At 38.6% G+C, this 13,249-nt stretch overlaps 1 protein-coding gene across 1 annotated transcript in view; it reads left to right on the forward strand.

The window, feature by feature from the left end:
• The first annotated feature begins 9,145 nt into the window (after positions 1-9,145).
• ripor2 (RHO family interacting cell polarization regulator 2) overlaps positions 9,146-13,249 on the forward strand; it is a 46,309-nt gene continuing 42,205 nt past the window's right edge. The window contains exon 1 of the mRNA XM_079485242.1: positions 9,146-9,382. Within this exon, the coding sequence (XP_079341368.1) occupies positions 9,307-9,382 (76 nt within the window). The 5' untranslated portion in view covers positions 9,146-9,306. The remainder of the gene's footprint in view (positions 9,383-13,249) is intronic.

Below are 13,249 nucleotides of genomic sequence, written 5' to 3' on the forward strand. Positions count from 1 at the left end.
AACTTATTACAGTTTATTTCTGATACAATACATTTTACTCTATAGTTTTCTAAAAACAACATTTGCTTGGGACTGTTAAACTTCTACACAGTGTGTAAAAAATTATATGTATGAGTTCCTGATAAAGAACTGGTGCATTGCTCCCTCTGCTTCTTTTAGCATTGACATCTGTGACAAATCACTGATGAAACTTCAGCGCCAAAAATAGTCCTCTCTTTTTTTAGAACCCCGTTCCCTCCCAAAGAGTCTAAACCATACATTGTTATTCTTAGGGTACGTCTTGCTAGCAATCAGACAGATTAGCACTATGATCAGAGCCTGAAGCCCATTTCTACCCACAGAAGAGTGAAGCATGTCCACCCACTGAGACTGGAGCTTGTGCCATGGCAGCAGGATGCAAAGCGCATGCATTATCCTCCATAATGTAAACCGTATTGAAAATCATTTGGTTTTGGAAAGGTTTTATTTGATTTTGTCAACACATACACAGGCACACAAGTGTTTTCTATTTTAGGCAGGTCCATTAAGGCGAGATGAGCGTGTTGCCATACACCAACAATGACTGTTACTTAATATTGCCATCTGAGAACTCACAATGAGGCACAAGAACCCCCTAGAGAGAGGACGGGTGAACATTAAACATACGGCAGGAGTCTGTGGTGTTGTTGCTAAGTTGCATTTGTTTTCAGATCAATATTTAAAGTTTACAGGAACATTTTGGCATACAGGTTTGTTAGCATTGTTATCTAGCATGGACAGTTTTTATTTCTGACTGGTTAATCTGTAAGGTTTAGAAAATGTTTTGGCCAAATGAATGTTGCGCTTTAGTGCCCTCCAAAAACCGCCAGTGTTCATTGAGGAAATGAAGACGGTTACTACTGTATTTTTACTGTAAGGGGATTTTACTGACGAAAATGTGACACACCCTGAGGTGAAGTAATGTTGAGTGCATTGACCCATGCACTTTTTCTCAATTACAGGAACAGTTCCCCATAAAGTAGGCTGCATACATCCAGGCTATATAAAAGTAACCCAAATGTGAGTTAATAAATGTCCAATAAAATGAAACGATTAATTTGTGTTAAAAATCGTTAACACTTTGAGCTATTAATCATTTAAAATATGCGTCACGGTGTGTGGACAGAACCCAAACGCAGGCAGCAGAGTTAAATAACAAAAACTTTATTTAAACAAAAGACCCTCGATGAGGAAAACACGATCTAAAACAAGACAAAAAGTGTAAACTAAAACTTTCCACAAGGGGAACAAAACAAACAAAGTCCTGTGAATAATAAATCAACAAACTTAGAACAGGAACAAACACGATAATCCATAGACAGGAATAATCCAACAAGGTGACGTGAGGAGGTACGATAATGACAAAATGACAATGAACCGACAAGGGACAGAGGGAAAACTGGGGCTTGATAAAGGGAAAACACTAACAATGACTGATGACACAGGGAGAGTGGCCACAGGTGACAAGGATGAAACACTAAGGGAAAGCTAACAGGAGGATTGCACGAGGCAGGTGAGGGGACTGAAACACTAAGGGAAAGAAGGATCAGGGCTGGAGACAAGACTAACACTAATGGACTGCAAACAGGGAAACAAGGGGGCGGGGCTAAAGGACGTGACACCGGAGAGAGAGCATGGCTTCTCAAACCAAAACAATGCTCTTTCTCCACACAAAACACATGGGACTGACATGATCCTGCCACAAGACTCGAAAACCAAGACAAGGAGAGGCAGGATCATGACAATATGCAGATCTGTTCATCGAATTCAAATGTAGCAGCACATCAATAAAACTATTAGTTCTGTACTCGATTCTGATTGGTCAATAGCTTTATTCATGATAAAAGACAGCTATGACGCCACGCACTCTTAGCAACGTAAATGAAACATTCTGTCACTATCAGAGTCAATCGTGGACTATTTTTCAAGCAGAAGGAAGGCTTTAAGTGATTTGTCTTCGTGAAAGTTGCAGTGATATTTTTGGCTTTAGTATTAACCGTTTTATAAAAGCAATAAGGTGCTTGGGGCTGGGGGGTTAAGCCGTGACTTATTCACAATAAAGCCTCTCGTGCCTTATTGCTTACTCTCATTTGTTCTTGTGTTTCTTCTGACCAAAAACACAGTATGACAACATGTCACGAAACATGTGCGACTCAATGAGATTTGACGTAACGGACATGCTGCCATATTTGATTTGAGCAGATCTGCTTGTTTCAAAATATCATTTGGATTACTCTTAGCATTTTGAGAGATATACATAAAATTAAAATGATTTGTTTGTTTACCTGATGGATATACTTCATGTTGGTTATTAAATTATGAGAGAATTACGATTTTTTAGGGTAAACTATTCTTTTCAAAATGTGTTCTGCACATGAATTGTTCAAACAGGGTTGCCCAATTCACAGTTCCCTTCAGAATTAGGCTAGTTTTGCAATGATTGTGCAGGTTCCTCGAGTTGAATATTTGACATATTCATACATTTTAGTTGACTTAAATGCATGTATCTTATTTACTTTGCCAAATTTATTTTATATATGTTGAATGTTAAAACTGTGTCGCTATATGATTCTAACTGAGTAAGCACTTTTTCTTAAGAAGGGTTATCATTTCCTTTGTAACACATTGGCGATACTCATCCTGATTGTTTCTAGTAAAATCTCAAGGAGAGTTTATTTTATTAATGTAAATATGTCAATACCACTGCGGTGTAAATGATTTTCATTAAAGTGGCTAATGCATAACAGTGACTGTAAAATCATTATTTTAGGTAGGAGAGTGGCATATTTTGAGTGGTGGTGTTTGGGCTATTTTTGGGTGTAGTGATTGGCCATTGGGCAGGATTGGTTACGAAAATCTGGCAACCTTGTGTTCAAATCTATGCGTTCCTTTTGACGTTAAGTATCTCAGCTCATGCATTTTATAACCTTAAGCTATGAAGAGATTGTTTTCAAAAAAATGCTTTATATAGAAACAGCTTGAGGAGCTCGAAGACAGCATCATTAAACTGATGGATCATCTCATACTGTTGTGTGTATCGAAGCTCTGCATTTGTTCTCATATTATCAAACGCATCAGGCTTTTCTTTCTTTCTCCGCATTTATAGTTTAAACCAGCTTTACTACGAGCGATACATGCAGAGCCTCATCTTCCCGCTCCATGGCAACACGCCTCTCCAGAGCTAATACAGGATTCTTAATATGGAGGTTAAACACCTCCAGAGAGGTTCTGGTTACAGCGATGTGATTCATTTCACTGTTTCATTCCCTTCTGTTCCTTCGACTCTCTCGCTGTATCCATCGATCTTTTCTTGTTTGAGTGAAATATATTGTTTTAAAGCACGAGGGAGCGTGAGGTATTGGATATCCGTGGTTATGTAACTGATAATTACTCAAGCTCATGTTGGCAAAACCTCCCTGGTATTATATAAGAATAGGGGCCATTTAAACAGAGCAATGCAGGTAAGGGTCCTTGAACCTGTGTGAGTTCCATCAAGCGTAGCAGAACTCTCAGGATTTAACAAAACTCACGGTCTTTGATCACAATGTCACTAATCCTGAATGGCCCCTGCTTGAAAGGAATTTATGTGCCCGCTTACAACATAAGCACACCAAACGTTCTCCACCATTAAAGAGCACATTAGGACATTTCTTACCGTGTTTACCGTTTTCTTCTTCGTTCTTGTTAATGTTCTTTTGTCGTTTATTCGCCCTCTTTTCAATTCAAACCTGTATGACTTACTATTTTGAAGAACGTAACCAAACAACACTAGCCACCATTGACTTTCATTGGATTGACACAAAACAGCAGACATTTCTCAATATATCTTCTTTTGTGTTTTACAGTCATATACAGTACCGACATCATTAGGGTGAATGATGACAGAATGTTTATTTTTGGGTGAACTGTCTCTTTAAGTACATGATGCACGTTGGATATGTATTAGTAATAACCTTATTTGCCAGACAACAGATGGGAGAAAGCTGAGTCTTTATTTGTTTCATTCTGTCTTCAAAATCCAACAGATTTACAAATGACTCATTTCAATAAATTCAGTCCAGGCGTCCACGATTGAAAAACCACTCTAACGCTCATAAATCATTCTGAAGGTGACAAAAACTCATTAAACAAAAGTAGCCACGCAACTGTGAAGCCACAATAACACGACTAAATGGGCTTTTAAGAGGTCTCTGGTTTGTGGCTCTGTGGCCCAGGGTTTGGGCACGGGATTCCTGCTGATGAATTCTGGGATGTTTCCATGGCTAAAAGTGCAGGATGTGGGCCCATCGAGGAATGCCAGGACGCTTTGGTTGGCTTGGGTGAATGAGCAGAGGGTGACAGCCTCGGTGGGCACGCTGGGAAAGAACATTCTCATGCAGATAGACAAGAAAAGAGGTGTCTGGAGTCCTGGAACTCCATGTGGGAATCTCATAAAAAATAAGGAGTTGGAAATCGAAGAGCTCAGTACCAGGCGACTCTAAGCATGCTCGGGGGTAGAGAGCATTTCATTTGTCAAAATACAACAAATCACACATCAGTGGCCAATTAAAGGAGTAGTTCACCTTCAAAATGAAAATTCAGAAATCTTCGCTTTTCAAACCTCTATGACTTTCTTCCGCAGACCACTAAAGAAAACATTTTGAAGAATGTTGTTAACAGCCCCCCGTTCACTTGCAATGGTTACAATGCACAGGTTTAAAATGACAAGCGTGTGAATGTTAACATCAATTTTCATTTTGAAGGTAAACTACTCCTTTAACTTTTGAGGCTTCTGGGAAGGTGTCAGTGAGGCTTTGGAAATTATATTTGTATATTGACGTTCTTAAATCCCCCTATTCACTTAACCAGCCATCATTGCACGTTTACTATTGCTTGTTGGCAGGAATTGACAAAAGTTTGACCTTTTGGCACATGGCGTAACTAGGATTGCTCTCAACCCACACCCTCATGCTTCGAGATGCATCAGGGCGGTACGACAGATTTTCCTTCCCTTTTTCTTTCTCTCTCCTCCCACTGTTGCACAAACATGCTTCTCTCTATCACCGGTTTGTATGGGAACGGATGCAACACAAACCACTGATTCTCCACCCAGCTCTTAAAACCTGTGTTATAATGTTGGTTATGTGTCCCTTTAAGTATCCACTGATCACTAACCAGAATCTTGACTATAATCACAAAAAGTTGTGACTGGAATCATCTTACTTCGTAAAGAATGGGGCGGTCTAGTTTATTGATACAGCACAAAGGATATCAAGGTACTATGGTATGACCATCCGACGAGTCACTGTACCATGGTACCACCACTGTACTTTTTTATCACACTTCCATAAAAGCAAGTATGCCGATAAAATTTGAAAAGATGGAAAACGCCCCTTTGATACTTGAGTGGCACAATTCTCCGCCAAATACATTCGTTCACAGATGAGGCTTAAGGCTAGTCCAGAGTAAAACGAATCTTTGACCTGTCTTAACTGAATATAACTTGCCCTGAAATATCTTAAAATATATCAGTGCCATTGTTTTGTCTCAAGATGCACACCAGTAATGTATTCTTCTGAGGCATTTCTATAAAAGCGACATAGCTAAGGCATAGTCCTTGCTCAAAGCTAAACGGAGCCTAAATGGAATGAATACTTGATTGTTTTATAACTCTTTCACTTGAGTAAATTCGTCCTTCAAAGCCCATGGGGATATGTAAAACAGTTTAGCGGTAAAACAGAAGTTATATTGAAACATGGCATGGGTGTGGCACTCTTATCCTGTTTGTAACATTGTGCCCTGTTTCTCACGCCTTCTTAGAAACAACAAGGACAGCAAAACCCATATATTTTAGGATGGAAATCTTAACAGAAGTGAAAAGACCTCACCTCTTACACTGAAAAGACTGCACTTATATGTAACACAAGTATAATGCAAAAATGGTCATATTCAAAATATACCAAAACGTCATTCAATCTGTTCGTTTTGTGTGGTTTTATAATAGTTAGCTCAAGCTTTAAAGCGCTTTTCACAATACATGTTGAGAAAAGTGACTTAAAACTGTGACAGACACCTGGGGAGGAACTAGGGTTGAGCTGGGGAAGCCATACATTAGTACAAATACAGAATTACACAAATGTAATCACATTCGGACACATCGTGTTTTATGAGAATTTTATTTCAACATCGTTTCTTGTTTCTTCCTTGTACCTTCTCTTTCAGTCTTTCATAAGTGTGTTACATCATGAGGTTATGATTTAACAATGATTCACATCACTGTGAATTAACAGCTGGATCCAAAATCTTTCTCCTCTAACTCTATTTATAAAAGCATAACACACTGTCTCGGGCTATGGTGTGAGGTTGGGGTGGGGTTATCTGACAATTTATTATGAAACCTGCTTGCAAACATCGTTTTTGTTTATTTGTTCTAGAGAAAAACACAATGTTCACCTTTTAAATGCGTATAAAATGAAGTAACACAATCTCTTTTTTCATTTTTCTTTACGTGTTGTATGAAATTGTGCATTTTGGTGAGATCTGACAGTTTTGTTAATCTGGATAAGATTTAATGGCAATGAGTGTTTGGAATGTCAAAAGTGCCTAGTTAACTTGTTTCCGAACTGTCAATGTTCGTGGATAGATATTATGCAGATAATAGTCCTTTCTGAAGGATTTACATTTTTTTTGTAATTTAACAAGTACCTAGAGCCGTCTCTGGTGTGTGGGATGTATTGATAACAGCAGGTTTGCGTGTGTGCTTGTTGGGATATGATAACTGTTCATTTTCAGTGGTAGGCCTATGACTAATATCTAATATAACTTATAGTCTCAGACAGCAGGAAGGACTGTCCACTGCCCTGACATACTTTTAAATTTATAAAAGTTAAAATATTGACACTTTGACATTTGACCTTGATTTTGCATTTAAAGGTGCTGTGTAAATTATTTAGGAGGATCTATTGACAAAAATGCTATATAATATACTGCCCTAAATGGACAAACCGCTCTATAGTATGCGTTTCGTAAATACGTTATCTCCTTCGGAAGAAGCAAAAACGTGACGACAACTTAGTTCTGTGTCAGCCACCGTAGTGCTTCAAAAGGAAGGGGTGGACTGAGCCGTTGGTTGCAATTTGCAGCCTCACCGCTAGATGATGCTAAATTTCATACACTGGACCATTAAGTGTAACCAATCGAAATGTAAAAGTTGTATATCGTCACTGTCATTCTAAAACCTGTCGAAATTCAGTTTTTCAGGAAATAGAGAATGTTCTCAAGGTTGACAAGCACTTTTTAATACTTTTAATTGGTTAGATATTTGCGAAACCCAGCAACAAATATTAAGGATTTATAGCAAAAAATGTAAATCAGGAAATATGGAGATACCAAGTTTCAGAAAAACTGCAGCGATATGAAGGGATCTAATATAGCATTAATACAGAATAGGCTACTTAGTAATAGGCAATCTTAAAGGGGTCAATTGACGCTGCAAATCGTGTTACGAACTGACGTAGATTCGCCAGGGTGTGGTCACACAAGGCATTTCAGGCAGTTCTGGGTGAGCATTCGCGTCTAGATAAAGTACATCTTTTGTTCCACTTAAATTTTTGCAATTTTACGAGTCTAATACATGCATGGACAACTTATAACACACCAAAGAAAAACACGTATTTCCGGCAAATCACCCCTTTAATAAGAAAGCTTTTTGCATAAGGATGTTCACAGGCACTATTGTGCAGACTTATTTTGCATAGTTCCTCGTGGCTACCTGAGGGGTCTCATTACTGTCCGTCCTTCATTATTCATGTGTACAGACCTGAAAGGCACCACCAAGAGACTGCAGGACAGGGGCAAGAGTCAACCTCCTTTCGGCCAAATACAACACACTTCTAAACACGTTTGTACATCCTATGAGGGCATATTGTTTCATATAAGCATACAATTTGTGGGTATGAGATACTGGAAATGGACATAGTGTGCCGAAAGACTATTCAAATGTTTTTCTTCAATGTGCTTTCAAAAAAAAGCGTAAAGGGATACTTTAACCCAAAATAAAAATTCTGTCATCATTTATTCATCGTCATGTCATTCAGAACCTTTACAAAACTCTTTATGTTGTGGATTACAAAAATATATTTTGAAATGTCAATGAGGGACGATGTTGTGTGGTTATCTTAATTTTTTCCTTTTGTGTTCTGCAAAAGACAGTCAAACAGGTTTAGAATGACACGAGGGGTAGTAAACGATGAAAGCATTTTTATTTTGGGGCGAACCGTCCCTTTAAGTATTTCAATCATTATTCTTACACTTGATAAGTGATCTACGTGACTAGGAGATCGCTACGTGGTTGGTTTGCTATGTGGTTTCTTACCATGTCTCTCTGATGTTTTAGTCTTTAGATACGACTCAAGTAGGCCCACCTCTTTCAAATTCATAACCATGAGCAATAATAGTGTTCCCTGCCTTTTAAACTCCACCAAAAATTTGAAAGATAGAGCAATCGCACCAAAAAAAAGAAAAGTTGTCTGAAAACGTGACTGGTGTGGGTGGTTCTATTTTAGTTCCTCTATTCAGGGCATGTTTTTGAAATAGTCCCGATGTGAATATTTGCTGTTATATGACTGTGGATGTGTGAGTCTGTCCCTCCGTTAATGAGATCGCGGTAAGGTCTATTCCACAGAGCTTTGAAGAAGCCAAAATTAAAACAAAAGGCTCAAAATCCAGCAGCGTTATTTCTTTACATCTGAAGAACTCACCGTTTTACATCATAAAAAAAACATGTTGTTTAAAGCCGTTCTGTGTTAGTTTATAAGGTGATTCACCTCATGCACCCTTAGTGAACTCTATCCTGAGACAAAACCTGTGATGCATGAACTGGGCTGAGGCAAAAATAGCCCTGCAGACCTGTCAACACCCATGGACAGATTTACATCTCACAGATTGTCGTGCCGTCCATGATATGGATAGCATTTGGCTTGCACAAATTTTTTTTGACCTCCACTCAACATACCACACTTAGCATATCTACCACACACACTCCAAGCGCACTCTCCGTCTCACTTTGACACACACACAGGAGATTATGAAATCATCGTGTTGATGAAATTGGTCTGGATGGTGTGGGCTCCCACACACCCTCACACGCACACTCGCGCTAGCCTTGTTCAAGCGAGTGGAACTCAGAACGGTCTCTGTCTCTCAAGCTGACAGGGGGCTTCACGGACGCCCAGGGGGGTGAATGCGATCCAAACGCAAGTTAACAGTATAGTAACCATACAGAAGTGAAGAAAGCGAAGAAAACAACCAATGGCCTTTTGTGACATCACAGAGAAGGACCTGAACGGACTGATACGTGAGGAGGCGGAGGACGTCTTTGATGATGGTAGGGTCATGCTATGGGGTTTAGGCCTGAAAGAGCGGAAACGTGAATGTTATGTTGTTATACTGAATATGTGTCGTCTCTTATCCAAGTTATATTACTTAACGTCTGAGCATGTTACTGTAAAACTGAAATAACGCGTCTCTTTGGCATTTTAAAGCATGAGAGAGCATGTTTGAAGTATGATATATCCGCTGTTTCATTTCTCAAATGCTGTATTTGCCAAGACATGAGTACAGGAAGCTGGTTAATATTCTGGATGGTGGCAATTTCCCGTTGTTGACACTACATGTGTACAGTTGTATGTATGTACTGTATGTACACTGTAAACATTCTTCATGGATTTTATGGTGCCTGCGGTTACTTTCAAATGACTCCGAACCGACTGTTAAGTGATGCAACCATTGTGTCTTTTTCTGTGAATGACATTTGAGGCACATAAATAAGATGTTGAATCAAAGTGCCTGAGAATATAGGAAATGTGGACAAAATCTGATCTAAATCCTGTGTTGTGTTCTCAAGAAAGAACATGTGTGATGCAACAGACTTAAAGGGTTAGTTCACTGTCTCATAATTTCTTACCCTCATGCCATTCTAGATGTACATGGCCATTCTTCAGTTGAACACAGATGGATCATTTTATATTGAAAGGGCATCATGTTATCTTCTTATGGTCCTCAGGATGTTGAAGCTCCAAAAAGAACATACATTTATCATAGTGATCCAATCTTCTAGCCGTGGCGCACCGTGATGAAAATATTTCAACTTTTCAGAATGGTGCAATTTCACCGCAGGTCATGTGCCAAGAACCAACCAATCAGCTTTACCTTTACTGGAACAACATAGACCATCTAAGCAAAGATTGAGACACAGATAATCAAAGCATTAATACATGTATTTGTAGAGTTATGGTAAGGTATTTTCTGTGTAATCCATATATCAGTTTATTTATATTCAACATCATATGTTGAAACATCCACGTCTTCACGGCAAGCGCAGCCCATGGTTGCTTAGCAAAGGCAGATGCCACTCGAGCTCTTTGTAAAAAAAAGGAAATGTGAACGGCCCCTAAAACACAAAATTCAAGGGCAATAAAATCTTTTTTATGTCTTGTAACTCCTATGCATGTTTCATACAGATATCATTCATCTGGGAGGACACGAGGGTCGGTATAACAAAAGGTCTGGACTTTTCATCCATAAGCACAACAGCACTAGATTTAGTATTTGCAGAAACCCCCCAGCTTTCTCTCTAGTTTGGTAAAGGATGTGAGATCCACAGTGTCTATGGATGACAACAGACATAGCATGAGTTTAAAGTCCAAACGTGATTATTCAAGGCATCTCTGACTTTAAATTCTGACCAAGGTTTTTATTTTCGAACAGAAGAACTGAAGAAACACCGCGGCTGAGTTTATCCGTATTCAGTGCAAATGTGTTGCTGTGTCTATTAATAGGCCGTGATTGTGTTGCACATTACCCATCACCATAACATGACGCTTTCACAAACTTTTAATGATCAGTGTTTAACATTTGCAAAAGCATTATTCTCTAAATTGAAAACCACGCAAATTTTCCAATGCAATACAACCGTAAAATGTCATTAAACTCTACATAAAAGCACACAAATAGCTCAACACCCTCAGCCGTCACGGATATTCTGCGTGCAAAGCTAATTCATCCTAACCCAACCCTAACTGAATTCACCCGGAAAACCTTTTAGTTGTAAAACCTTTAAAGCCATTGAAACTTCATTAACCTAATTCATCTAAGAGCCACTTTATGAAAAAAACAACATATTTGCGTGCTTTTGCATGTGCTTCATGAGTTATTCAAAAACAGTTTTTCAGTACTGAGTGAACTTTGTTTTCTGACCAAAAAGGAACAGCATGAACCCTATGAAAGTCTTGGTAAACAGAATTGATGAAAGACTGCATGGGTCCATCTTTCATTAGTGCCCAATGCACATAATGTAAATCTAACAGCATGAGGATGGATTATACAATCAAAACAGTCATGCGCTATAGCTACAAGCTCAAGCATGGGTTCAACTCTTCCTTCTAGAGGTTTTTGGCCTATGCTTTAGTATACTTCTGTGCCAAACAACACTCTACAAAGCATCCATTATTTCATTTTTATACTTGTGAACACATATTTATCACTATGTCATGGATAACCTTCAGGCACATTCAGGGGGCGCATGGGTTATTTACATCAATAAATACAATTAGACTTGGTATTATTGATTTAGCAATAATGCCTGTTAATATTTCCCTTCAGTGTTGCAAAGCAAAGTGTAAAACAAATTAGTTGAGACAACAACTTTGGTTTATGCTGTGTTAGCTGTATTTTCATTTAAAGACCCATTAAATTGCTTGATGAGCCAACGGTTTAATGTGACGTATTTCCTATTAAAACACCATTATTATTGAAAAATAAATAAACACGAGTCTTTAGTTTCGACATAACCATGAACCATTATTTGCTAGTAACCGGTTGCAAGTGGTATTGGGGGCGGGACATTCTCATTCTAAAGATCATTTGATTGGACCAAAATCTTCGTAGTGCACCATGAGTCATCAGTATTTTTAGCATGCAGATTACGACCATGGACTAAAAAAGTGTTTTTAAAGGTCTTTTCAGAGCTTGTAGATTTTTTTCCAGAATACTCAGGCAATCTAGTAATACTGCTGCAAAGGGACTGGGATGTCAAAAAGCAGAATTCGCAAGAATAAGCAAGAATTCGGTCATGTTGCCTGTCAATCAATTCCACTATCGTACAAACTTCAGTGTCAGATTTCAACAAGCCATTTGTGCGATCTCTGATCTAGACTTGTATCAGACAGCCTGGCTGGGGAAACCAAATCCTCTCAGGGGCTTCAGCAAGGCTCGCTATGGCATTTGGTTTCAAAGCTGACACGCTCCACGTATCGATTCATAGAGGATGGTGGTGCCAAATCAGGAGAGATTGACGGGTGTAGTCTGGCTTTGGCAGGGCCATTTGTAGTGATTTTATCTGAAAGCCTGTTGATATGAACTGAAACGGCGATATGCCACTCTTGGTCGGCAGAGCGAGCTATACATTGTGCTCGGCCTTCATGCTGCACTTCGTGTCCAAGGATACCGATGAATGACTATGATGTCATTGTCTATGTCAGCAAAGCTGGACAATCTCAGCTGTGAATGGCTGTATGACTCGAATCCAACCAATGGGTTATCATTGTAAGATGATGATTCTGTACAGAATCACGAGAGTGATGCAGCACCGATGATTTCATGCAGCTGTCGATCTATTTATCACACTACAATAAAACCTGTTTTAACAAGTTCACATAGCATAACGTTAGCAGCAATAAGTTCATGGGTTTGATTTCCAGAGAACAATTTTTTTTTATAAAATGTATAGCTTGAATACATTGCGAGTAACGTAGGACAAAAGTGTTTGTCAAATGCGTTAAAAAATGAATGATCCATCTGCTATATGGCTGTAAAACTGGCTAAAGGTTTTTGGATATATGACTTGGAAAATCCAACATACTGTGCCTTTAATCCACCAAGTTTGCATACTTAACAATATTACAAAGCATATATCTTACTTTAACTTGACTTCATTTCATAAAAAGATGTCGAACTTTCTTACTTTTAAGTATTTTACTCAAAAAATAACGACTTGTAAAAGTACGAAAATACTTCCGTATAAGTAAGAATGTATTTATGAAAGGTAGTGAAGCAAATAAAATGATATATGCTTTATTATGTAGTGATGTCATTTTGTTCTGAGGTTAAAACACTCCAGATACTTGAAAAATGTACTTGAGTAGGGTAGAAATACTTCTGTTGGGGGTGTTCAACGACTAATCGCGATTAATCG

This window comes from Barbatula barbatula (genome assembly GCF_947034865.1).
Source record: "Barbatula barbatula genome assembly, chromosome: 21".
NCBI classification, from domain to species: Eukaryota; Metazoa; Chordata; class Actinopteri; order Cypriniformes; family Nemacheilidae; genus Barbatula; species Barbatula barbatula.